This window comes from Mauremys mutica, chromosome 19 (genome assembly GCF_020497125.1).
Source record: "Mauremys mutica isolate MM-2020 ecotype Southern chromosome 19, ASM2049712v1, whole genome shotgun sequence".
Taxonomy (NCBI): Eukaryota; Metazoa; Chordata; order Testudines; family Geoemydidae; genus Mauremys; species Mauremys mutica.
In genome coordinates this window covers 22,574,949-22,602,609 of record NC_059090.1, presented here as the reverse complement: position 1 = coordinate 22,602,609, position 27,661 = coordinate 22,574,949, and the positions used below count along the sequence as shown (strand labels likewise).

At 45.4% G+C, this 27,661-nt stretch overlaps 1 protein-coding gene across 3 annotated transcripts in view; it reads left to right on the top strand.

Annotated features, from left to right (window-relative positions):
- VPS53 (VPS53 subunit of GARP complex) overlaps nucleotides 1–27,661 on the top strand; it is a 109,730-nt gene that overhangs the window by 78,644 nt on the left and 3,425 nt on the right. For 2 of the 3 annotated variants that reach the window (XR_006574312.1, XR_006574311.1), the window contains 5 exons: nucleotides 4,993–5,062; nucleotides 10,938–11,075; nucleotides 15,902–16,006; nucleotides 16,420–18,117; nucleotides 22,738–22,840. Coding sequence is in view for 1 of the 3 variants with exons in the window: in XM_044993371.1 (XP_044849306.1) it covers nucleotides 4,993–5,062; nucleotides 10,938–11,075; nucleotides 15,902–16,006; nucleotides 16,420–16,590 (484 nt within the window). In the remaining 2 variants the exon portion in view is untranslated. Of the gene's footprint in view, nucleotides 1–4,992; nucleotides 5,063–10,937; nucleotides 11,076–15,901; nucleotides 16,007–16,419; nucleotides 20,580–22,737; nucleotides 22,841–27,661 lie in introns of those variants that run through there. The other variant, XM_044993371.1, reaches the window with a different exon arrangement.

The window sequence follows — 27,661 nt, the reverse complement described above, 5'->3', positions numbered from 1 at the left end:
GGTGGCCTGAGAGTTGCACTCCCTTTTCCGTCTCTGGATGCTCATTAGTTTGCGTTAAGGAGCAGTTACTGATCAGTCATATTATGACACTGCCCATAATCATTGTTCAAAATGCTGTCTCTGGAAAATGTATTGCGCATAAGCCTCCTATGTGGTTACACTTCAATTTTATATAGCGACCATGGTGATAAATGAAAAATCCATTTACACAGCTGTTAACAGCACAGTCTTAATACCTTGGCTTAGTTGCCTCCCTGTAAACTTTATTGTTAAGCACATACCAAGTGAATTGTGGGTAAAACATCCAGCTCTCCCATTTGGGATGAGGTCAGATCTAAGCTAGAATGAGTGAGTGGATCAAAGTTTGTTCCTTGGTAGATCTTAGAAAACTGCAAAACTACCACTCAAAAGACCTCTGAATACAACTGTGGACCTGCTGCAATGTCCCTTTGAGAGAAAGTCCTGATGTCTTCACAGGGCTCTGGATCAGGCCCTGCATGTGAGAATTCAGCTCCTTTCGTACTCCTGATGATGATAATTTTGCCACTAAGACTTGCTTCTAAACAGAACCAGTACACTAGTTAATGATATCTTGATCTTTCTCAGCACCCGTGCGACATTTTAATACCGACCCATATCTGGGTGCCTTTAAGACTCTCAATCCCTAGAGTATTAACGTTATAAGCTGGTCTGTCTACTAGACATTGTACCTTTTATGTGCAACACAACACTGAAAATCCTGTTTGCATTTTGTGTGTGAACATCTGTATCTTTTTTGCACCGGCAGCCACTTCTTAAATCTAATTGTATTGCACTAGGGCTAGTTTTGAGTTACAGGACCACAGGGGAGATAAAGTTTCTAAAGTTGCAAAACTTAAAACCAACTCAAGAAATTTGAGCCAAATTTGGAGGAAGAAAATTCCTCACCAGGGACTTGATGTGTCTTTCAGTGTATGCCAGTTTTTCCACTTTTTTGGCCAAAACTCACATGCTCCCAAAATAGACTGGGGTAGTTGAAATTCAAGATGACACTTAAGATCGACATCAGTGAACCCCTCTCTTACATTCTTATGGGTACCTAAATCACTCCCCTATTAAATAAAAAATATAGCGCGGAGGAAGAGGCTTCCACATCTGTATGAACATTTGCTCAACCTACCTTTGGAAGTTGCAGGGAGATTGGAACTGAGGATGGGGAGATAGAAACCCTGGCGTGTGGTAAGGCTTTTAAAGGTATTTATCTTTTCCTCTGCCCCAGATTGGCTCAGTGTTAGCTACGTACTGTAGAATGTTGTGGATAATTAGAGTGAAAATTTTCCTAATGACTTGGAGGGACTTTGATCAGGCATTCAGTGAGAATTATATGAAAAAAGATTGTGACATTCAGGCAGCATATGCTAGTGTTGAAGCAGCCTGGAGTAAATCTTGTTGATTCGGAGAGAGTGGCTGATCTGAACTTCAGAGGGTAATTTAAACCTAAGTGATTCTCTATTGCTAGTGACTCCAGAACAGCTGGATGCTTTGAACAACATTCTGTAGCAGCTCATCTCCTCTAAAACAAACATACTGTGGTTGCATCTCTGTCTGTCTTGCTTAGTGAGGTATTGTGTTTAATGCATCATCAGTGCAAGGGATTAGGAAAACACAAGCTTGGCAAAGCTACTCCTGTTGGATGGGAGCCTTTCAAGTGCTGTGGTTTCTGTTTTCAGGCTCCTAATCTGTCTTGCTCTGCTTTATTATTACCTTGGGGACTAGTCTGCTTGTACAAAGTGTTTGGATATGATTTTACAGCTCAAACTGTAAATGAGTTGTGGCATTAAAATGTAGATCTTGGAGTACAGTGGAGCACATTTTTCAAAGTGCTTAAACCATGCACAGAGAATATGCGGTTGAATAAATATATATTCATCTTATCGGGACTGTCTGCACGTGCTTTAGGGGAGTCGGGCTTTGGAGCTGACTTTAGGAATTGTGCTGTCTAGGGCTTCGGAGACAAGAAGCTCAGATGAGCTGAGATTCTCAGTCATGCTGCAGCACTCTTAATGGCCTCTGCCAGCCAGCACATGGAAGAGGGGTAGTGTCACTCATCTTGCCCACTCTGCTAGACATGAGAAGTTGTTTCCAGTTAGACAGGGCGTAATATAACAGGCAGCATCCAGGGGTGGAAAGGTCACTCCCTCCCCCTTCTGTGCTTATCAGGGCCGGCTTTAGGCCGATTAATCCGATTCCCCAGAATCGGGCCCCACGCCTTAGGCGCCTTTTTAATTTTTTTTACATACCTGGCGGCGATCCGGGTCTTCAGCGGCACTTTGGCGGTGGGGGGGTCCTTCACTCGTTCTGGGTCTTCGGCGGCATTTTGGTGGCAGGGGGTCCGGAGCAAGTGAAGGACCCCTCACCGTCGAAGTGCCGCCAAAGACCCAGACCGCAGCCGGGTATTCGAATTGGGCCCTGCAGTTCCTAAAGCCGGCCCTGGTGCTCTTTGCAGGGAGAGCAGGTGGCCATTCTCTGACGCCTTGAAATTTTCACACTAAGCAAAACCTCCCCTATTGAAGATTATGGCTGGACAACTGAAAGGGGGAATCCTTGGGTCACGTGAATGCAGATTCCCTACCTGAAATGCTGCAGAATTAAGCAGTGTCACTATCTCCCATATGCAACGTGGAAGTATTAGCACCAGACCTGCCCTTGGGTTAGACCTACATGTGAGATCAAAGATCCACGCTCCTCCATTTGCAGTGAACTGCTGCGGCCAGAACTGCTACTGATTGTCCGTTTTATAGGCTCGCATAAACTCGAGCTGTTCTTGGCTCTCTCTGATTGGCCTTTGGGATTTATTTATACACCTGAAAAATGGACTTATGAGACAGGTAACTTCCATCCTTGCCTTAATGCTCCCCTGCAGTAAGGGCTAGTGTTTGTTTTCCTACCGTTGTTTATGCTGGGTTGCCCAGGCTAGTGTTCTCATGTGGCCAGACTGAAAGCCATTGGGGGCAGCCCCGAAGCTTGTTCTCAGTAATGATTTTAAAGTTGTTCCCCATTGGGGCTCTCCTCCCATCCAGGCAAAGATTATTCATTGTGAGAGGCCACGGCCATGAGTTGAAAAGAGAGAGGAGAAAATTCTTCCATTTAAAAAGCTGCTTTCCTTCAACAGTTTTTTGCTCATTTAATGAGTGCTTTGCATGTGCTGCTGATACACAGCATGTGTCATTCTGACCTGAGTAAGGGAAAGAAGAAATTACCTGGCGAGAATAACTGGTGGCAGGACAAAGAGAGTCTTGGCCAGGCTGCTTCCTTCACGGGATGGAAATAGACTCATAGACTCTAAGGTCAGAAGGGACCATTATGATCAAATAAAGAGCTTGACAGATGCAAAGGGAAAACCAAACTGAATTCCAATCACTGCAGTAAGTGGAGCTTTCTGCAAGGGGAAAGAAAACAGACCAACGCAAACAGAATACAGGACTGAGCCGTTAAAGTCTAAACCAGTCGCTGGGTCCCGGACATGGGACAGGAAACATGAGACATGCAGGTGTTGAGCCAAGTGGAGACCAGGTGAATTACAAATGAGCGAATAAGAGGAAAAGGGGGCGTTAGTGATGTGGTCCTACCAAACTGCTCATCGGGGTCCAGATAACTTCCTTTTGCTTGTGCTAGCCACTCTCCACTTGCACCTAGTGCAGCCCTTTGGTTTTATTGGTAAGTATTGTGGGCCTGAGTCTGATTTGCGTGAAGGCCCCTTTACATCCCTTTACGCTGCCAGAGTGGCCTTAAAGAGGGTGGTGTGGGGTAAAGGTGGTGTAGCTGGGTGGTGTCCTGTGTAGCTTGGCCTTTTGATTGTCAACACGTGTAAAATTCAGACATGCATACAATACTGAAACATAACTTAATGTGTCTTCTGTGTACATTTTATTTTTGATACACTGGCATAGACACTATAATACCTTAACCATGTCTTCTGGACCGAGGGGTCAACCACTGAGATGCCACCTTTTTTCACCCTCAAAACATATACGCAGATGTAGCCCTTGGGCAGTTAGGGAGGGGGCTGATGAGCCTAGAATAATCATCCACCTGCTGGGAGACCATCCCTGGGAGCATGGGGCTTCGGAGGGTGCCACATTGACACGGAAAATACATTTAACATTGATAAGCCTTTCCTTCTCAAGGAGGGGAGAGGGGGAGAAGCTCTGTTTCCATTATAAAAATCACCACCTACAAAACCTAAAATCAATAAAAAACAGAAACCTAACCCAGAAAATCTATGTCCTACCATGTATCATTCAGGGCGGGCTTGTGTTTAAGCACTGAACTGGGAGTCAGAAGATCTGGATTCAGTTCCCAGCTCTGCTAAAGACTGCCCATGTGACACAAACTCTGGCAGCTTCCTTTCCCTAGCTGTAAAATGGAGTAGTAAAGCTGCCTTTCTTCCCACCTTTTGTCTTATCTGCATGGACTGTAAGATCTTTGGGACAGGGACTTTCTCTTACTTTGTGTATATACAGCACCTCACACAGTGGATCTCTGATCTTGGTGGGAATCTCACGGTACTTCTGTAATACTTATTTTTATGTATATATAGTATTTCTATATCCTGTAAGGAATAGGTTCTTGTTATAAAGATGCTTCCACTCCATGAACGGTTATTGTCCCGGTGTTTTGATGTTTATTAGATAGTATGATAACTTACTTAACTGATACTTGAACTGACGCTATACTATATTACTCCATTTTTACAGAAATTCTTACATATAACATGTACGTGGCCTCCAAATTAACTTTTAGATCAGCATGGTTAAAGAGAGAGAACTCTACTTCACCTATTTGTATATTTAAAACAATATTGTATGCTCACAATCCATTTGAGAGCTGTATGCACTTGCAGTGCCATAATGGAAAATCCCGGTTTATTTTGCACAGTGTTGGCTTACGATTTTATGTGACTCAGGGTATTGAAATTCAGATATGTAACGTTGGTACTCTTCTTCTCCGCAGCTCCTTCATTCCCAAGTTCATCAACCACCTGTTCAAATGCAAACCGATTAGCATGGTGGGGGCAGAACAGGTGAGAAAAATGAATTGCACAGAACTAGGGCGTTTATTGCTAAAGAAGTGGGGGGTTGGTGGTTATGCATTGTCTGAATTTCAATACAAGTAAGTGTCCAGTGAGTATTTTAGGGCTTTATCATCAGTGATGTCATGATACATTTTGGGGAGTGGGGAAGTGGGTTACAAAAGCTGGCCAGGCGCCGGTAGGCAGTGTGGTCTGGGGTTAGATCAGGGAAGAGTTCAGATTCCCGGATTTTGTTTCCAACTCTGCTGCTGCCTCACTGGATGACTTGGGACAAAGTCCCTTCATTTCTACGTACTTAAGATTATCCTCCCGTAAAATGGGGATAGTGGAGCTTACAGTACCTGCCTCACAGTGCTGCAGTGAGGTTTAATGCTCCTAAAGAGCCTGGTGAAAAGCACGCACTATGAGTGACTGGTTATTTATGGCTAAAGCTATTGTAGGAAGTACAGCTGTCCTCCTGGGAAATCCTTGTGTGCCCAGGATCCTCCCTGGGTAACCCACCCAACCTCCTACCGCCACCTGTTGTGCTGTCCACCTGCTGTCCTGGGAACACAAGCAGAGGATGATGGAAATTGAAGCTTGGGGCTCCTCTGTGCTTAGCCCCCATCATCAGAAGGGTTGGTGCAGAGGCCTCCCTGGATGGCTGTATCAGATGTGCCCCCAAACTAGGTCCAACACAGTGCTTAAATGGTGCAGGGGGCCCTGCGCAATGGTGAATTTCATCCATTATTCATATAAATGTCTAATCTTGAAAAGGGAATTGCTGCAGAAAGCTATTCCACTGTAAATGAGTTGGCTGCTGTGGCTCTTCCAAATCCAGCCATTTAAAAACGGAAAAGCAGAGTAAGAGCAGCCAGAACGGGAAGGCAAAGCCGTTTGCATAGTAAATAGTCTAGAGAGGAGCCACGGCACATTGTCAAGTATCAGAGGGGTAGCCGTGTTAGTCTGGATCTGTAAAAGCAGCAAAGAATCCTGTGGCACCTTATAGACTAACAGACGTTTTGCAGCATGAGCTTTCGTGGGTGAATACCCACTTAATCGGATGCAAGTATTCACCCACGAAAGCTCATGCTGCAAAACGTCTGTTAGTCTATAAGGTGCCACAGGATTCTTTGCTGCAAGGCACATTGGTTTGTCAACCTGGAGATGGAAGCTCAGCTGCAAACATTGCCTCCTTAATGGGGAGAATTCTGATCAGGGCCTGAAATTGCCTTCAACTCAAAGCCAACAGCTCAGTTCTGAATGATTGCCCCTGCCTCGAAGTGCCCAGTAATCAGTCAGTATCCAGAGCATTCTTATTCTTTTGTGTTCCTAGTCCCCAGACATGTCCATGGCAAACAAACCATGAAGATGATTGGTTAGGAATGTTGTATTGTCATTTGGTTGTTGCTTTTCTAAGTGCTAGAAGATTTGTAATGATGTAAACATCTGCTAGAGAGCTGCTCTCTTGGCTTCTTTTATGACTTAAATGCAGAGTGTATCAGGTTTTTAAGTTAGTCTCCTTTTGAGAGAGAAATCGAATCATGATAACATGGCTAGATTCAGAACAGGGAAAATATTGTGTCACTTTGTAAAGTTATTTTCGTTCGAGTCGGTAGAACCTGTTTTCTTGAGAACAAGTTGTTTCATTTAATCTTAGCTAGAGAGATACAGGCGTGTTGATGGTGTTCAGAACAGTTCCTGAGAGACTGGCTAACGTTAAAGGAACAGGAGGCCGTTTTTATAGTACTTCCCACCACCTGTATGTGCTCACTGGGGAATTGCTCTCAGCACTTTTGACCATGGTTACACTCTGCTAGAGCAGCTCTGGCTTTTGAAGCTTCTCAGGTGCCCAGCCCCTGACCTGTGTGTAGGTGTCTGTATTTAGTAGTGGGAGCTGAGGGGGAATGTTTCGCAATGAAATGTCCAGGCAACACCCTCCAAGTGGCTTTTAAATAATGTAAAGATGGTAACCCAGTCCAGCAGAAGCCTTGGACTCCTTCGTTACAGCCAAAATGAACCCTGTTGTGCCTAGGTGCTGAGATCAGTTGCTGATGATGTGCTGTAATAATCATAGTAAGATTAAGAAAAATGATGGAAGTGTGAGAGAAGTTTCTGCCTTTCCTTGGCTTTGTTAGTTTGTTTCCCAGCTAGTGTTTTGTTCAAACAGGATGTTAGAACGTGGATCGTGTAGATCCTTGTTTGTATTTCCTTTTACAGCAGTTTGGAGAGCAAAATGCTGCACAAAAGTGTGGGTTGCTGCATTAGACCATGACTGGCTTTGGAGCTGTGAACGGCTTATTGTGAATGTAGTTTAAACAAAAAACGACATCCTTTCTAGGGCCTGGGGCTAAGAGGTGTAGCTCCCAGCGGTGCCATTTGTGGTTTTCTACAGGTGCTTGCAGCATTCTCTCCAGTTTTCTTGCAGCATTTCTCTATCCTGCATACCTGAGCCTGCAATGGAAATTCCAGCTGCACGCACCAGCTGGTTGTGTTCATCAGATGGGTCTTGGCTTTTTATGAAGCTTTTAAACAGGCAGATGGAGGCCTGACGCTGGCCTGGTGGCTCAAGATAGACCATCGCAGCCGTGAGTCAGCAAGACGGTCTGGTTGGGAAGGGTTTGGAGAAAAGAAGATTGAGGAGTCCTTTTTATGCTGTGGGGACCTCAGAGGAATGTGATTGGGGAGTGAGACTGAGAGGAAGAGTCCGGTGGGTAAGAGAGGAAAATCAAGAGTTCTGGGTGGAGAAAGAAATTGGAAGAGAGAAATAATATTTGTCAGGATGTGACTTTGGGTGCCTCAATTTTGGGTGTGCTGCTTGAGACCCCCTTTAAAGGGTCCTACTTTTCAGAAAACACTGGACTCCCACTCGCTGAAAATTAGGCCCAGTTAAAATGTCTCAGTTTGGACGTCCAAAATCTAAGGCACTCAAACTTACTAGTGGGTTTTAAAAATCTTGACCTTACTCTTAATCCACGTGCTTCTAAAACCAGTAAGTCGCTGGCTGTTTTTTTTTACTATTGTGTAATTAAAAGCAGCCAAACTGATTTAAAAAAAAAAAATTTTTTTAAAAGCTGAGAATTTGTGCCAAGGTACAGCCCAAAGCAAATCTGTTTGCATGAATTCCTGACCCACTTCTGTACAGGTTGTATAATGAAAATGCTCAGTGTTGTACATCCCATGGGCTCTGCGTGTGTCAGATCTCAAGCTTAAGTAAGTGGCAGCCCTGCTCAGGATTCTGATAGGAAATCTCCAAAGTCATCCCAGCTGCTGTTTTGGGAGAAATATAGAAGTAAGGTCCCGAGGACTGGTGACAATCAGAGATCTCATGTCAGTTTTGTCAGGAGTTGATGTTAAGCCATGTGTCCTGGCTAACTGCCATTGTGGGCAATTATATTCTGCCTCCTGCAGTTCCTCTTGTTTTTCCAGATGGATATGATATTCCTCTATTTAAAAACACTCTGGTGTGGTGGTGCTGATACAGAATGGCTGCTGAGGGGAGCTTGGCAAACCCTTTGGAGTGTTCCTGGATGAAAGCTGCTGTGGCACTTATAAAATGCCTTTCATCTCAGGATCTCCACGTGCTTTACAAACCACTTCAGGCGCACTGCAGCATCGTGAAGTAGATAAATGGTCTCAATTTCAGAGATGGGGAAACCGAGGCACTGAAGTGGTTTGTCTAAGGTCACACAGTGGGGCCAATGGCAGGCTCAGGACTAGAACTCTGAGCTCCTGGCTCCCAGTTCTTGGTCTCCTTTCTTCTCTGTATCTTCCCTAGAGAGCCCCAAAAGTAACAGACAGCAAATAGCGCCCTTAAGAAAGCAAGCAGTTTTGTCAGTATCTTTGACATATACTGAAACAGTGAACTTTGATACGTACCCATGTATCAGGGAATGCAAATCACTGGACAGATCAGGAGAGTTTGCATTACCTTTACATTCACGTGCAGCTGCTGGGTCTGTCGCCCCAGCTGTTCTATCTTAATACACCTGTCTGGTGACTGGGACAGCCCTGCTCTTTGTTTGAAGATGTGGCTTGGGTGGGACAGGCTTTCAGATGGGAGAACAGTGAACTTCTGATTGATGTCTTAAAAGCTACCGGCTGCCAAGGAATCAGAATCAGGGTCTCTGAGCAACATGCTTTTGTGAAATGAAACCAGATCTTTTAAAAGAAATAAAATAAAAAGATGTTGCTGTGTTTGTGTAAAGACTGAACTGCTGCTGCTTTCCCTAATAGAAAGCAAATGGCTGAAGCACAATTCCTAGTTGCCTTGTATAATAAACATTATTAGAGACTCAAGGTTGTTACTGGAGCTTTTCTGAATAACCATGTGGTTAAAGTGATTAACCCGTTACCAGCAGTGCGTTTGTGGTGGTGGTATTAGGGTAATGGAATAACTTGTCCATTTCAGCTCTCTGATCACTGTGTTGTCTAATGCAAACTGAACAGTGCAGATCTGTTAGTTTTTGATCTACCCTGAATCCATTTCATTCTGAGTGATGCTTGTTCTCTTGGGGCTGGGTTGACAAAGACATTTAGGCGCCTAGAGATGTGGATAGGCACTTAATGAGATTTCCTAAAGCACCTGCATATGGTAGGTGACTAACTCCTATTGATTTTCAATGGCAGTCCAGTGCCTAACCTGCTCTAGGCACTTCTGAAAATCCCGCTAAGCCCCTATTTGCATCATCAGTTGTCTAAAGACCTTTGTAAATCTGGCCCTGGTGCAAACGTTACCATAATAACGTTGCTTTTTACTGCCACTGCTGACCTCTGAAGGGAGTTTCTCAGCCATTTAACAGCGGTCACATTCAAATCCAGGCACCGGTACAATGTTTGTGAATGTGTTGTTGGTTTTTTTTTTATTATTATATGGAATCCTGTTCCCACTGCACTGAACCGAGACCATCAGTTCATCTCTCACATGCCTTGAGACAGCCATTGTAGAGTGTCCCTTCTTTAATCTGGTCCACATTTGAGCTGGTGAACTTGCCATGGCCACTTCTTTTGAGATCCGTAGCCCAAGTATATTAACTAATGTCCGGTAGCCTTCATATGTTAACTAAACTCTGTGTGCTTAGGGCCGTAACACGAACGTCCTTAACTGTTGTCGGGGTTTTTGCAGTGCTGGTAAGGTTGTAGGGAGAACACTTCTGCCTGAGTCTGGCCCCTTTGCAGGAATGAGCTGTGTATCTGGATACCCAGAGTGTTTCCTGTCCCATGTTAACAAATCAAATTGTGCTCCAATTCTGATTAAGCAAAAATACAGCCCAAATGACTCAGGTCTGTGCTCCGCGGCTGATCTCCACCCTGCTTTTTAATTCATGCCTGAAGGATTTATGATGATTAAGCTCTGGCTGAGGGCACCTTTTCCAGTTTAGCTACTGATGAGCAGCAGCCCCTTCCCATTATCCTGCGTGAAGTGTTGGATGAGGCCAGTTGTGTGAAAGTTCACATCCACCGTACTGCGTTACACTGAGTCAGTAAGTGCAGAGCTGTCGGTATATGTATTGTTCTGTTTGCCTGAATGCAGACCAATGGGGAGCATTGCAGGCTGGGAGGCAAAGGGATCAAGGTGTTATTGAGTTGGTCGTAGTAACTAGTTAACATTACAGCTTACAAATGGGTGACACGCTATGAGCCAGATCCTGAGCTGGCGTAAATCACCATAACTCCATTAAGGTCAGGGGAGATCTCCTGATATACACCAACCGAGGTTTGAGGCTCCATCACAGTGATTCATTCCTTCTGTGCCAATAGTGACGTAAATGCCAAGATGTTCTGGGATTGTGAAGAGTTTAACTTTTAAACTTTGTGGCATCCTAGCTGCTCATGGCACTTAGTAGCTGGGAACAGTATAACAGCAGAGTGTGATTAACTATTACAGCTGCTGTTGGATACTCACTCCCTGAAGATGGTTCTCTTGGATCTGCCTTCCATTGGGTCCCAGGTGGTGAGGAAGGCTCCTGCCAGCTACACAAAGATAGTGGTGAAAGGCATGACGCGGGCGGAAATGATCCTGAAGGTAACTCTTGAGATTCTTTATTCTGAGTACTGAGTCGGCTTGACCTGGAAACTGGGAGTGTAACGGCCATGGGGCCCTTTCTTTGGAACCCAGCGTTACCGAGGGCACACGTGCGTATGTGCACATTGGTACAGCGTGGCTGGCATTTCCAGGGCACCAGGAAGTTGGGCACTCAAATCCCATTGACTTTCAATAGGGTTTGGGCTCCTAATTCCTTAAGGCACCTTCAAAAATCCCTCCCCATAAGGTGCAGAGCAAATGCTGCAGCTAACGGTACTTTGAGACTTTCCCACACAGCTGGTTGGTGAGAGCCAAGTGGGGTGGTGGCAGCTGTTCGCTGTCTGGCCGAAGAGCCAGTCCAGACACAGCTCCATTACCTTGTTGACTGGGATCCTCTTTCGCTTTTTGAAGCCTGTGAGTGTTAAATGACCCAAGAACAATTTTTGTCATAATATGAACTAACAATTGATGTGAAAACACCAGAGTTTGTTGGGTCCTTGGAGTAATATATCAGATTTGAGGCTGAGCTAATACCAAGGGTGGGCACAGCAGTGCTGAAGGTCGTGACCTCCCATATCTCCTGTGGATGGCGCTGTCTTCTGCTTGTTAACGAAATAGTGCAGATAGTTTTGTGAGAGAGAATCAGTGGGAGCTGGGATCAATTATAATGTCCAGGCTACGCTAACACAATAATGAGGGTCTAATTTAAACTAGGGGAGAGGAAAGTGAGCGGATTCAGTTTTAAGGCTGTCCTTAACCCTGTGCACTTTGGTGCTGCCTGTTGGCTCAGAGAGTTGGTTTGTTCAACACATGCTTGCCACACTCCCAGGTTAAGGCCGTGGTAGGAGTGTGTGTGACCACAGTACCATAGTAAAAGAAAGTCCCTCCCCCAAAGAGCTTATGCTCTCAATAGACAAAACAAAAGGTTTTTATCCTCCCTTATCATACTAGCTTCATCAGTCATGCCAGTGCCGTAACAAGGGCAAGGCGAGTGAGGCACTTGCCTCGGGTATACAAAGCGGAGGGGCGAAGCCCTACTGCAGTCAGCGGCGCTTCGGTGGCAGCTCTACCGCTGCTGCTTCTTCGGCAGCAATTCGGCAGTGGGTCCCTGAGTCCCTGTTGGACAGAAGGACCTGCCGCCGAATTGCTGCTGCCACTTCATTCATTCTTCGGCGGCAATTTGGCGGCGGGTCCTTCTCTCCAAGAGGGACTCAGGGACCTGCCGCCAAATTGCTGCCAAAGAGCCTGGAGCCGGCCCTTGCCTCAGGCGCAAAAATTACTTGTCATGGCTCTGAGTCATGCTATGAAGCCAGTGCAAGTGGTGAGACACTTGTATTGACGTTGCAGCAGATCCGTAGATCCTTTAGGCAATGTATGATAGTGCAACTGTTAATATAATGCAGACACCTTGCATTAGTCGCGTGTCTGCTTTTTCAGAGAGCACAGACTGTCAGTGCTAGTGTTTAAAACACGTCTGCTTACGCTGAGCGGGTCATTTAGTGCCAAACGGACCCTTTAGTTATTCTCCCTCTAGTCAATATTTCCTTTACCATATTTCATACCACCACGCTCTCCAGAGTCCTGCTGGGAACCCGCAGTCCCGGTAATAAACTAGTGACCAGAATAATTGGTTGGCTTGTACGCCCAAAACAATCCAATTGTCATTGATTCCTGTTCCTTTTTTATGAATCAGTCCCCTCACATCCAAGAACCTGGCATCTGTGCTCTGGCACTTAACTTGTAAGTGGTGTTGATGTGTTGGAAGGAGTTTGCGCTCCTCTCCTTCTAGGACTCTCGGATAGTGGGGTGCAGACTCTGGCTGCTTTAGTGATGGATTGATTTTGTATTGTTTTGATGGATAATATAGTTTTAAGCATTTTTTTTTTATTTTTATCAATTGAAATGTTCACAGTTGTGCAGAAATATGAGGGGTTGTCAGGCAATAATTATTTAATGACAGTCAGTGTTGAGATTCACAAAGTTAAAGCTTTATAACCGTTAAATTGTCAACATCACCTGTCAAAATATACAAAGTAAACATCCTTAAATGAAACTTCACGTTCTCAAGCAGCATGTTTTCTCCCGTTTCCCATCTGTAAATTTGTATTATTGATGGAACTATTTGTTATCGGTTTGTTGATGTGTTGTGAAACAGTTTGTGTCTACATGACTATGGTATTTAGTTGAGCTGGTGTGCTGGGAAAGAGAAATGTCTCAATGACAGAATCCAGTGTACGGGGAGATGGGTCAAAGGGAACGTATGGAAGTGGTTGGAAGGACAGGGACGGTTTTTTCTTCCCCCAGTAAGATGTTTTGCTGACTAGCTCCAGTAAAAGACTTTCTTTATAGAGCTCATTGCAGACCTACTTACCTATTTTTGAAGTGAAAGCAGCTTATCCTCTTTCCAGCTTTCAGTCTCCATTTTAATCACTCCTCATGTCCTCCTGGGCAAGGGCCCAGTCTCTCCCAGCCCCTGCTGGAAGTCAGTGGGCTCTGCACCACACCAGATTCAGCCCGTATGGAGAAGTGTTGGTCCAGATAAGTCCAGAGAGCCTTGTCAGAGATCGAGGGGCCATTAATGTTGGTAATGTAATAACATGGTCTGGTGTGGAGTGGCTCTGGGTACTCAGATGCCACGAGGCGGATAATACTAAAATAATAAATACTAAGGGCTAGATCAACTAGGGATGTAGATATGGTTTAAAAATAGCAACCGTGTAACCTATTAAAATTCTGTTGGTTAAACGGTTAACCATTAAGGTGGAGAACTTGGGGTGCTGCAGGGGGTGCTGCCGCCCGCGCCTGGGATCGCTGCTGCCAGCCCAGCGCCCAGGATCCCGGCTGCTGGCCCCCGGCCTGAGGCAGCAGCGGAGTCCTGGGTGGGGTCAGCAGCAGAGTTTTAATCATTAACCGAAACTGAGACATGAGGTTAAAGTCAGATGCCTTAAAACAGGGTTCGGCAACCTTTCAGAGGTGGTGTGCCAAGTCTTCATCTATTCACTCTAATTTAAGGTTTTGCATGCCAGTCATGCATTTTAATGTTTTTAGAAGGTCTCTTTCTCTAAGTCTATAATATATAACTAAACTATTGTTGTATGTAAAGTAAATAAGGTTTTTAAAATGTTTAAGAAGCTTCATTTAAAATTACATTAAAATGCAGAGCCCCCCGGACTGGTGGCCAGGACCCGGCAGTGTGAGTGCGACTGAAAATCAGCTCCCGTGCCATAGGTTGCCTACCCCGGCCTTAAAACAACCCACCAGTGCAGATATCCCTGGCTAACTTCATGGCATGTAAAGCAACAGTAGCCTGGTCAACGAATAGAATTGGGCAAACCTTCCAAACCCATGAGAAACTAGCCTACTTCAGGCTCCAGTCCAGACCAGGAACTCTGACCAGGGGCATGAACCTGACCCGGCTTTTGAGTGAAACCTTCTTTCCCCGCTCAGAGCACTATGGTTTCATTGGAGATTTGGTGGTTTGGGACAGTGCAGCTCAGGAGGTGAACTCAAGTTAGCTGAAATCCCCCCCCAAAGCCAGTGTGGAGTTTCCCCACACTTCTGCTCGCTGATCCCAATCCATGGGGGTACCACTGTCCCCATGTGGCTTAGATCCTGTGTACCCTAATCATTGTCTCAAGTAGCTTCCTCAGGCAGCCTAGCTGTGAAATGGAGTGAAAAGCAGGCCCTTGCTGCTACGCAGTGACCCTAAACTGTGCTTTCCTGGGGAGATGCCTGATGGTAGAAATGCAGCCCTCTCCTGCTACCCGGCTGGATGCTGTGTCTGCTCTGTATAGTGGAAAGGGAGCTCGGGTAATAAGCAATTCAGGCTCATTGATGGGGCAGCAAGGGGGAAGTCTGGGCTCCCACTGTGCACATGCTGCCTGTCCTGAGCAGAGGATTTCTGGCTCCAGGGCTGCTAGCTGGGGCTTTTCACCAGCACCATGTTCATGGCTCTTCTCCCTGGGCAAGTTCCTTCCAGTGGTATTGAAGAGACTCATGCTTCCCAGTTTAATAAAATGAAATTTCGAACCCCGCCCCCAGTGCCTGCCAGCCCGCAAGCTGGGAGGCAGAGTCCTACAGCAGCTTCAACACAGTACACAGTCCCTGCAGCTGTTCGGATCTGTTCAGATTCTGTGTCGCACCCCTCGCCCCTCCCTGCTCTGGGATTCGTCTCTGCTTTGCTCTGCTAACCTGCCCGCACCTTTCAGTAACAGTAAGCGTGGATGGCCTCTTTTCCGTTCTTTAGCCATCGTAGGTTCTGCTGGTTTGCACCGAGACGAGACTGGACGCTGTTTGTTCTACATGGATACCACAAGCTACCCACACGGTGTCTGTGGCATGTTGCCCAGACAGTTCCATTGTAAGACAGCCCTGCTTTGGGCTCTGGGTGAAAGGCCTTGGAAGTCTGTTGGCAGGACAAAGCACAGGGACTGAGCAGGAGAGTGTTGTCCTGAGCCCTCCAGAGCTTTGATCTTTTAAAGCACAAAGCTTTATACTCCAGTTTAAAAAGCAGAATTTGCCTTTACCCAGGTAAAGCTGGAGCAGGACTTTGGCTCTTGTAAAATGTGCATCATTCCCTTCCTCTCCAGAATCCCTCCACCTGGATCTAGTTTAAACTGTAACGGTTCTTCATCCTTCGCGGATGCCAGGTTGTGTAGGGGACAGTTCAACCTAATGAATTTCAGTTTGGCTTTTAGAAGCTCAGCTTATAAGTCAGAAAAAACTTCTCCCTCCACCATTGATATGGCTCTTCGTATAAGTGGTTGGTGGGTTAATATGTTCATAGCTTGTGTCTGATGCATCTCTCTCTCTCTCTCTCTCTGCAGGTGGTTATGGCCCCTCATGAGCCCCCGGTTGTGTTTGTTGACAATTACATCAAACTCCTTGCTGATTGCAGCACAGACACTTTCCAGAAGATACTAGACATGAAGGTTAGAACCAACCCAGCAGAATTTACGGTCCTATAATAAAGTCCCCCTCTGGAGAAAGCTGAATGCCTTGGCAACTGTTTCAGTAGAAACGTGTAGGGCTTCTGAAGTATGAAAAGGCAATTTTCAGAACAAATGCAACCTCCCCGCTCTGAAAGCATGGAGAGCTGCTGCTGACTGATGGCATTACCCTGCTTTCCCTTTACGCACTCACTTGGGAGTTCAATCCCTGGCTTCAGGCTTAGCTTTCCTTTGTCCAGAACAGTGGGGTGGCTGTATCCTGCCCTTGCAGGGGAGGAAGAGAAGACTGAGGTTTGAACCTGGGTCTCCAGTAGCTCTTTTCCAGCACCCAGTGTCCAGGTTCAGTAATGCTCTCACTGTGTATTGTGATTCCACTTCCCTTTGTTTCTTCACAGGGCCTAAAGAGAAGTGAGCAAAGCAGCATGTTGGAACTGTTCCGCCAGAGGCTGCCCGCCCCTCCCTCGGGGGTAGAAAACACCAGCTCCATGTCCCTGACGGCGCCCACGCCTGAGCAGGAGTCCTCACGAATACGAAAACTGGAGAAACTCATCAAAAAGAGACTGTAGATGAACAGAAGCAACATCTGCCGCCCCCCAGCAACTTTGGCCAGGTCTTGTGCAGGCTCCCCATTATCCTACACTACGTCACTGAAAAATAGCTGCCGAATCAATGCCACGCCCTGAGACGCATTAACCGTATTGCTCTGAATGGAGAAGCAGCATGATTTTGGCAAGGGGTGAATGCTTCCCAGGGCTCTGTGCCCTGGGGATAGATTAGCCAAGTGAAACCTGTCTCACTGGGGCTTCTCCAGGCCCACGGCTTCGAGGAGATGCAGTGAGTTGAAAATGGTTTAACTGAATTACATCCAAGGTTCGCCAGCTGCTCATATGATGCTAGTCGCTCAGCCTCTAGCTGCAGTTCCCATTTGGGGTCTCCCAGTGCGGCGTGTTGGACTCTGCCTTGAAAGTGACAAGACGACATCCCTTCCCCATCATAGAGCTGCTTGTTTCTTTAAAAATAAGATTCCCTTAAATCGCTGGCTTCTGGCCCCCGGGACTCTACCAAGCTTCTTATAAATGCCCAGGACAGGACACTGCAACATCTCCCCTGTGCTGTGAGGGCAGAAGCGTGTGCTGAAGCTGTCAGTAAAACAGCAAGGAGAACCCTCTGTGGGAAGCAAGGAGAGAGTGAAATCACTGCATTCAGTGGTCAAATCACACCTTACTGCTAACAAGCCAGCGGTCTCTGTTGCTTTTTCTGCTTTAAGGCCAAATTCTACATCTGCTGAAGCAGTCTCCAGCTTCTCATTATTTTCTCACGTGCACTGGACTACCCCGCCCTCTCTAACCCACACTATACCTCTTCCCCTCCTCCACAAAGGGCTGTTCATGGAATAAGCCCTTGGAAGCCAAGCATCAAATGGTGCTATCCCACCATGCTTGTGGCCTCCTGTTTCATGCCAGCTGGAGCCCAGAATGTGGGTGTGCCACTTTGGCACCATTGCTGCCCTGAAGGCAGAGCCGCTGGAAATGTTAGTTTTAATTATAGGCCTGCTGCTGCCAGGATTTCTTCACAGGATGGAACTCTCTCACTGGCTTTAAATTTAAAGGACCTGGTTCTCCTCTCACTTACGCTGTCACAACTTGGACTGAGTGGCTCCAGATTTGCACTGGAATATCTGAGGGGAGAATTGGGCCCCAAATCTCACAACGCAGCTTGTTTTAAAGTAACCAGAATTGCAATCCAATTCCCATTGGAGTCAGCAGCAAGATGCTCCTTGATATCAGTAATAGCAGGATTTGTGTTGCTGGATCTAAATTGTAAAGTGTTTGTGTGAAAAGTGCTCATCTTGGCACATGCTTGCCTGAGAAGCCTTAACTGAGTGACACAATCACCTCATTATCACCACTGGATTTCTTCCCAAACCCCCTGGCAACCTCTCCATGTGGTTCTAAAGGTGTGTTTCAGACCAGCTGATGATACAAGACCACAGGGATTTTGATGGCGGGAGAGTTCATGTGCAGCTTCCGTATTGTAATCCAGGCTTTCCTACCCATTCTGCAGGAGGCACGTGCATGCAGTGTTTGTGTCAGGTGAGGAGTCACTGCAGCTGACTAGCAGTCATCTCAGGAGAATCACACTCCACGGCACATCAGGCTTGCTTCTAATTCTAGTATTGATTTGGGGGCCACTGTCGATACAGGTTGGTTAGTGTTTGCAGCCACTGTTCAAGGATATATAGTTCATGTCAGGGAGAGAACACTCCAGATCAAGTACAGATTTATTTTAACCAAACTCCACACACACAAACCTGTGTCTAAAATTAAAAACCCTGCAGCGTTTCAGTGACACCAAATGAGAAATGTCCTTGTTGAGACTGAAAATCTGGCCTGACTTTGCTTCATGTTCATCTTTTTTGCACTGTTCTGTCCTCTCTCACTCCACCTGCTCCTTCCCGGGGGGTGCGGAAGATGGACACGACACGCGCGGACACACACACGCACACACTATGGCTTCTGTGCTCATAGCTGAGGAGACTGGTGGTAGCCCATGCAATGGTGGGGGATTTGTTGAAATCCTGTTACAAGTAGGATAGAGATCTGTTAGAAGCTGGATGTAACAAAAAAAAAACCTGAACCAAACTCTGGTCAAATAACTGATGATGGTTGCAATACGTGCAATATTCTGCATTACTGCATTTCCTTTACTGATAGCTTATTTGTTGGGCGCTAAATGAAGATAACTATTCATGTTACTGAGCATTAACGCTCCTGTCCCTCCTCGAAAGACCTTTATTGATGTCTAGGTCTTGAACAAATCTAATATTCATGCTCCATCCCTGCCTTGTTTCCTTTGACATAATTTGCTAATTTCCAGCATGTGGTAAGGCAAGCTGCTGAAGTTCCTACCTTCTCTGTATCTGGCTCATTCCCAGCATTCAGTGGTTGGGGTGACCCTGTTCCTGTCATAGGTTTTTAAAAGTGGAATCAGAGATGAATGTTTTGGAAAAGGTCCCATAAGTTTCCTTCACTTCCCTTTAACATCCCCAAGTATCATTCCAGTATGATTATAGGCCAGCTTTGAACAGTTCTGTTGGAATAAGAAGTTGTTTTGTTTTTTTGTATTGGCAAATAATATATTAAGCCTGCATTTTCCAAAGTCATTGGTGATTTTTGGATTTCTGGCTTGAGGCACCTTCGGTGGGCCTGATTTTCAGAAGTTGGATGTTTCATGCCCTTGAAAAATCAGGCCCCTTTAAGGTGACTCAAGTCAGGCACCCAATCGCTAGTCATTTTTGAAAACGTAGGCTCCAGTGTTTTCCCTTATCAGCTCCGTGTGAGTGGGATAGTAGATTCTGTGCCTGGGCTGGTAATGATAAGTGATTTTTCCAAGACTGATAAATCAGCCTGTGTCCTAATAGTTTATGAACCGATAGACTGATTACAGTAGAATTGGTAAATCAGCAGATAAAATCATTTGTATCTGACCAAAATTGTTAAGAACTGACACTTACATGAGAGTTGAGATATTGTAACACCTTCATTAACCTTGTCTACACCAGGAAATCTTTACAAAAAACTCCTACAATTGAAACTGGTTCAAATGGTGTGCTGGTGTTAAAATGCTGGGAGTCCTAGTGGAGGCAGCTGTTGGAGGCAGCCGGGCATGTACACCGGGGAGTCCTGTATCGCTAACCATGCACCTGAAACGGTGGTAGTGGGAGGAATTTTTGTAAACTTGGCTAAAAGGGGTGACAACAAGCGCCAGTTATGTGAACTTCTGAAACCTTATCAGAAAGCCTGTTGTTGGATCACACCACTTCCCCAGGTGCCGATTATTGTTTCTGTCACTTCTGCTAGTTTTACAACCTGCATTCTCAGGGAGTGGTGTTTGCACTTCATACCGATCAGTTTACAAAAGACAGCCTAAGAAAAGAGGGTGTGTAGGCTGCCTTTCCTGAAGAACAAATAATTAAACCCAATGTGGGTTATTACTAGTTATTATCAAATGCAGTAGCCAAGCCCTATGGGAATGCAGGTTGTTTGCATAGATTCATTATCTGCGTGCTGGACTGGTAACTTCACTTTATTTTTTTCCTCACAATGAAAATTAGCAATAGCGTGGTCAGTGCTGTAATGTACTGTGTGGGGATGAAATCTGAACTATTTCCATGTTTCTTTACCCAGAAGACTCCTAAATTGTCGTTCTCTGCCATTCAGAATTCTAGAGATAAAAGGAAAGATTAACAAAAACAATAAATAAATAAAATCAGAAGAATGTTAGAAACCCAGGCGCATTGAATTGTACCCGATAAAGGACATGTTTGCATTTGTCTCCCTTGATTTGAAATTTTCTTCGCTTGTTCTTGTGTATTTATCAGAGTGGACGCGTCTGAAAGTGTAAGTGTCAGCTGGCTGAGTTGTACATTTTCTGAGGATAAAGGAATTGTGTTTCTGTATGAAATATCTTGTTAAGTTTTCTGTCCAGGAAGTAATTTCTTGATGTATATTGGAGTGTGACACTAAAGCTAATTAAATCATTACTAACGACCCTCTTCTAGCCTGTGTTTTGAAGCAATTTATATAGACCAAACTGGATCCGATTTGCATTTGGAAGGAGGGAATCTGAAAGCTGTGTGTACACGTGCCCATACACACACCTGCACTGCACAGAATGCAGCCTTTGTCCTGAGGGCATTTGCTTGTGGAAGAATTATATCCCTATCTTTGTATTCACCACCGAGTGTTACCTGATGTGTTTTAAAATCCTCTTGCATGGTGCTCATGGTATAATACGACACATGCTGGCCTTGTAAACTTTTACAAACCTTTCTGTATCTCATTTCTTCCCCTCTCTTAGCAGACAGGGTTTCCCTCTTGTTATCTTTCCACCTTGCAGATTTCTATGGCTCCAGCAAAGTGACCTTTTGCAGACAGTATTTGTATTAGTAGCAGCAGAGCCAATGGGATTCTTCCCTGCCCAGCCCAGGTGGGAGGCAGTCCAGGAAAGTTAATCTTGTGTTAGTCAATAACGAGATGATGATTTGTAATGTCTCTACTGCTTACCTTTCAGAAAAGGCTTCTCTGGGAACCTCCTGTTTCCTTTATTAATAATGAAAAGTCAGTGACTTTTAGAATATAATAGATATTATTTTATTTTAGTCCACTTCTTTTGCTCTGAGTGTCAGTGGTTCATTTCTCTTTCCAATATGTTTCCCCTTGCCCTTCCTCCATCAAGCGATCAGGCAGAAATGTGCATGTTAATCCACCTCTTTCACCAAATTTGCAGTGATGAATGTGACTCTCTGTGTTATCATGTGAGTCATAGTGAGTTTCTCCTGACTGCAGGTTGGGAGTGGTAACAGAGGTGTTCCCGTTAACAGGCAATTTAAGACAGGTTGGCTCTTTAACATGCTATACTTAAATGAACTGAAATGATTTATTTCCAGCTATGTCACAAGCTGTTTGAACAAAACACATTCCTCTGTGTGTGAGTTGGTATAGGTGGGGCTGGTAGCACCACCTATTGGCTATCATTAAGGTTGTCTGACACTTCCCATTATAAGACCTTGTTTTCTATTCCTTATACCTTTGCCAAATCCTAACTGTTTGGGCTGAAATTTTCCATGCCAGGTGTCTGTCTCACCATCGCTCTGCTGTCAGTGAATGTCTATGAAACCCAGCAAAGTGTCCTGTGTCTCTCTAGTGCTGTTCCCAATAAAGGATGACAACCTACCACTGCTAGTAGTTACTCCATTAGCTCTGTCAGGTGGATCTAAAGGTTCCAACCTTACTGATGACCCATGTGGTGTTGATATAATGCTACATAATGGATTTTCTGTTTTTTCAGTTTGCTTTTTTAAAAATCTAGGAAGTTACACACCAAAAAACTAGATTAAAATAGCATTAAGGTTGCAGAGTCAAGAACTCAAAAGTTAGGAAATGCCAGGGCTAATTTTTTTTCTGTGCAACCTTAATTCAGCACCCTTGTGTGTGTGCAATATGATACAATCTTTAATTCCATGATCACTTACTATTTTTCCCACAGACAACCTTTATTCTGGCATTTCCTAACTTTTGAGTTCTTGACTTTGCAACCTTAATAATGTTCTTTGTATGTAGTGGTGTGTGCAGTAGTTATGTTATGGTAGCCATTTGGCTTGTATTCATGAAAGCATGTACTGTGGAACGTCAGTAGCAGTCTTCCCGGTATGGATATTATATATTTTCCAAGACAGGCTCACCCAAATTCAGGTAGTAACAGATGAACGGTATAGTGTTCTGTTGGTTGGTTGGTTAGCTCATCAGGCTGCAAATAAGAAATTGCATTCCTGTTTGTGTTGATTTTGTTCTGTCTAAATCACCATGAAACCCATTTTCTAACCCTGCAAAGTGATCTACGATGAAACTGATGAATCTGTCACCGAGTTCAGTTACAGCACGAGAGGACATGGACTGGTTCAATGTTCTGACTCCATCTTGTCTTGTGTTGATGCGCTTGCACTGGGTCATCTCGTAGGCTCTCGGCAGAAGGTTGTGAACCTCGTGACCTTGTTAAAAGGGCCACTTTCTTGGGGATCTTTTCTTCTGGGGTCCCCAAGAGGACACAGTTAATAAAAGGAGCAGCAATTATAATTCAGGGCAGGAAATAGTGAAATGGAAAATACAGCAAACATTTCTGTTAATCTCACCAAACCCTTTGCTTATTTTCAGCTTTATTGCCAACAGAGCTCACAGTTTCCTGCCTGCTGGTAACGCTTAGCACCTACAAAGCGCTTTACAATTGTTAACTGAGCTTCCCAAGCACCTGTTTGAGGTAGGTGAATGTTATGTCAATTTTACAGATGGGGAAGCAGAGGTACAAAAATCTTGTGACCTGTTCACGGCCACCCAGTGAGTCAGTATAACACAGAGGAGTGTGTTACTGGCTCCGTGCTGAGATGCCACTAGACCACTGTGCATGCTTCATGTTGGTTAAAAAGGGGCCATATCAGGCAGCAAACAGAAGTGAAGCTGTTGGATGCTGGAGGAACTAGATCCAACTGCTAAGGGGAAGAGTGAACTAGCTGCCGGAATCCCAGCTGCTACCAGCAACTGGGAGTGACAGAGGAGTGCATCCTCCAACCCTGGGTTTAAAGTATTCGGAAAGGTGCGCCACACCAGCAGTGACACACAGGGTGCGGTGCTGTGCTGTGCAGCAGAGGGAACTGCTGGAAACTGATCAGGACTTCTAATAACCAGAGTTACATGCAGTTGATGTTCATCCCAGGGAAACAAACGTTTATAGAGCACATGTTAAATCACCTGCCTTGAAGTTTAACTGAGTGTGATTCAAGCACCTTACGGTTTTCGCAGACCACGCTGGGGTGAGAAGCCTGGAATTTCCCATTGTTGGGAAATGATTTTTCCATCATTATCAAATAACTCAGATTGTGCCTGTTGTTGTTTTTTTCTCTCTCGTTGATTTCGCCTCTGGACCAACATCAGTGTAGCTATTGTGTGATTACTGATTAAGCTCAGAAAGCTGGGCCTGTGTGGAAAGTCCCCTATGGAACAAGGGTCCTGATAAGTTACTTGTATCCTGGATGCACGTGGGCATTAGAGGAAGTAAATGAGACGGGCAAACAAGCTGTTACTTACAGACACTGGCAAAGATTTTCAAAAGAGACGAGTGATTTTGGGTGCCCCCCTTGAGATGCCTTAAAGGGGCCAGGCTTTCAGGAGGGGCTAAGAGCGTGGGCTCCTTTAAGGGATCTCACAATGGGCATCTAAAATCACTAGTCACTTCTGAAAATAATTTCCCTCCCATCTTACATGGAGTGACAGGAGCGTTTGTGACACACACTGGAATTGCTTACTGCACCCACGGTCTCACAAACCTCTTCCTCTTTGGTTGAAGTTGAACAGTAACCTGGTGCTGTCTCCCATCAGCTCTCCGTGCTGGGCTGCGTCAGCACTTGGATGGGAAACATTCAAAGAACAGCAAAGCACTTGATGAAGGGGGGGATAGTGATTCAGGAGATGTGCTCTGAGTCGGTGCTGAATCCATACCCCCATATAGCACTTAGGTGTCTTTCAAATGAGGGGTAAAACCTAGAACCGGGTGACTTGTGGTGATTAACGTTCCCGTGACACTTTTCATAAGAGAAGGTTCTTTAACTTGCATTGTCAGCTGGGTTTGATGTTCTTTACCTTCTGTTCTAAGTTAGTGCGTAACATTGCTGTGCTCTGTCAAACAGTTGCCACATCTTGTGGGAGGTGAATGGTCCCCCAACGCAGCTTGTAGAAGCGCTTTGGGATCCTTCAGGGTGAGAGTTGCAATGTGAACATGAGACTCTTCCTCCAGGCTGTCAAAGCAGGTTTAGCATTTGATTTACTGGACTTCAGTAAAGAGAAGGCAATAAACGAAGACACTGAACTCTTTGGCTTTCTGCAGGGAGTGAAGGGCTCTTGGGACAATGACACTGGTGCTTTTACTCGAGTTGTACAGAAAGGAGCAATCCGGTGTGTTCCTGCCTCATCTCCAGTTTAGCTCTTATGGAAGTATTGGCTTCTAATGAATGGACCAAAGTTCTAAATGAAATAAATCAGTCATCCCTTGGCAGGTTTAGCGTGCTGTAAATTCAGACTTTTTGATAGTGGAAATCTAGCTTCCTCCCAGCCCACCCCATTACATTTCTGTAGCTACATTATCAGCTGAGTGTCCTCTGATCTGAGAAGCTTGGCAGCAGCTCTGAAATATTAATCATGTTAGCTTAGAAATGGATTCTTGAACCTTTTCGGGCCTTTCATTTCATAAAGGGTTTTTGATTTGGAAGTAAAAGGTGATCTGCTTTCCCATTGTTAGAGAGACCAAAATGCCCGGCCTCAGGTGTATATAAAACAAAAGCAACAAACCACCTGTCCAGCACTTTTACTCTGACTCCGCTGATTTGAATCAGGTTTTTAATGTACTTTTTTAAATCCATATTTTTCCATGAAGACAAACAACCTAATAGCATTTCTTCAAAGGAATGTAAATTCCTTAAGGAAGGATCCGGAGTTCCCAGCAGTACATAGCTGCAAACCACAGACGCCTCTGGCTGAAGGCTCTGTTCTGCTTTTAATTTGGGGGTAGCGGAGGAATTCTTTTGAAGGGTTTGGGTTCGCTTGTGCTGGGCCCGTCAGGCTAGATTGTGTGTTACTGTACAGCAACGTGTTTGCTTTGGCTGCCAGCAAACCTTTCTTTCCCCTAGAGGAGTCTTCCCCCATCAAATCTGATGATGCGGCATGATTATTTAATTAGGATTTTCCAGAAGCCATTCCATTAGCCTTCCTAGCACTACAGGAGTCTGGAGACCTTTCCCTCCGATCCTCTGTCCCCTGCACCCCCGTCAACTGTGCCTCTGTAGCAGAGGCCATTCAGAAATCCAATTAACCAGACAAGTGCTATTTATATGGGACAAAATCGTAAGTGTAAGTATGCCTTGGGAAGGACTGTGACCTACATGCAAAGTTGCATCGCTTTAATAAAAAACGTGCCTTTGAACTGAATTAGTGCAGTGTTGGTGTAGAGTCTCTCATATCAGTTTAAACCTGGTTTATATCGGTTTAGCCTAAAGATAAATTTACAAGGGCAGGCTAAGCTGCTAGACAAAATGTATTTAGGACAATATGAGTGTGCCCACAAAGGGTTTAGCACAAGATTAACTAAATAATTTTAAAATAGCACCTTTAAGGCCTGGCCTACACCTAAAACTTAGGTCGACCTAGTTGCGTCACTCAGGGCTTGTGAAATTTTCACACCCTGAGCTCCATAGTTAGGTCGACCTAACACCCTGCCATTTGTGGAAGGATTCCATTGCCCTACCTACCTTCTCCAGGAGAGGCAGATTAACTACACACTGAGAGAAAAAAACCTTCTGTCAGTGTAGGAAGCATCTATGCTATTGCGCTGGTGCAGCACTGGAGCTGTGCTCCTGTAGTGTAGACATACCCTGAGATAAACTGGTGCAACTTCTGTGTGCCGGCAAAGCCCTACTGGGCCTCGGTCCCACACACCCTTAACACATGTGCCTAAGGTCACGCGTGTGACTCCAGTGGGACTACTCGCAGGAATAAAATTAAGCATGTGTAGAAGAGTTTGCAGGATAGCAGCCTGAATAAGGAGCGCAGGTTTTAGGTTCTGGGAATGTGCACTGCTGGCTGCTCTGAATAAACAGAGGGAAATTGCCAGAGGATCTCGGAGATTGCTGAAATTAAAGGAAATCATATCCACTTGACTCCTTATAAACACCCCCCACCCCCTGGGCTCTGATTGAATTACGTAGCCAGACCTTTTCCCCGGCAGTTCTAGATGGAGTAACAGCAGAGCGATAGTTTCCTCCATCCCTCCCAAGCAGTGACAATCAGGTGCTTAGAAAGCGCTGACTTGGACCATTACAATGCAATCAGTTTGAAGAGGGGCTTCTTAGAACTCCTCCCGTGTGTGCTAGGGCAGGGAAATGTAAACCTAGCTGAGGGTTTGCTGCTCTGAACTACCTTGGCGGGGTGGTTTCATGTTTCCATGTGGTTGCTTTTTTCATGTTTCCATTGTGGTCACTGAGATTTTCTCCAGGGTGAATGTAAACTGTTTAAAGCTGGAAGGAGGGGTGAGGGCAGCAGCCCTGTCTTCAGGCCACCTCAGGAGTACAGTACTCACACACCCTAGCTAGGGACCAGGCCTCTGTTTTACGATCTGCCTTTATGAGTTTAAAAAATGCGGTGACACCAAAGATAAATAATACTTTGGCAGTTATATTTCACACTTGCACATGGTCTCAGTAAATAGGCTGCTCCCCTGGAGTCACAAGATCTGAAATGTATGGCCAAATGAGTGCTCGGCTGTTTGCCTTAATAACTAAACCCACTTCCAAGCTGATAAAATCAGGGGAGTGACTTTGAACAGGGACAACAGGGAAGGGTGTCACTCCTGGGTTTAAAATGGTGACTCAGCCCTCTTTTGGGGTGCGCAGGATGTACAGTCATGCAGCGTGGGACTGGACAGGAGTGAATGTGGCTGTTAAAGGAGGGGACGTGAAGATGTTTACAGCATAAATTATCAGGGTTGCTTTTGGCCCAATTTGAAACCGCTGGGGCAGGGAGTGCTGGCTGCTGGAATGTGACTGCAGTGAAGTAGGGGCTATCAGCCCTTTGGGTCCGCAGTAGGCCAGTGTAGGAAAATCCATTTGTTTCCTCCTCTGAGGGAGACCACAAGCAGATAGATAACCTCTGGATTAACAGTACCTTCATGCAGGCAGGGAGAAGGGTTAGTGTCAAGCTCTGGGAGGCTGGGCAGGGGTGCGATTCTGCTGGCTGCCTGGCCTGTGTAGACAGGATGGAACAGTATTAGATCTTGCTCCTCTTCATAACAAAAGCCAGGACAGACTCATGGAATGATACTGACAGGTAGCTGCATCAGCACAGGATCCGCACTCCCCTTATTGTGCAGATTTGCTGTCTCTCTCAGCCCAGCTCTCCAGAAGTACTGACCCAGTGAGTGGTGTGTGGAGATGCCCTGGGCGAAATTCTGGCTCGGTTGAAGTCCCTGGAAGCTTTTCCTTTGACTTCAGTGGGGCCAGGGTTTCACCCCTTATTCCTAAAGTCCAGCCAAGCAGAA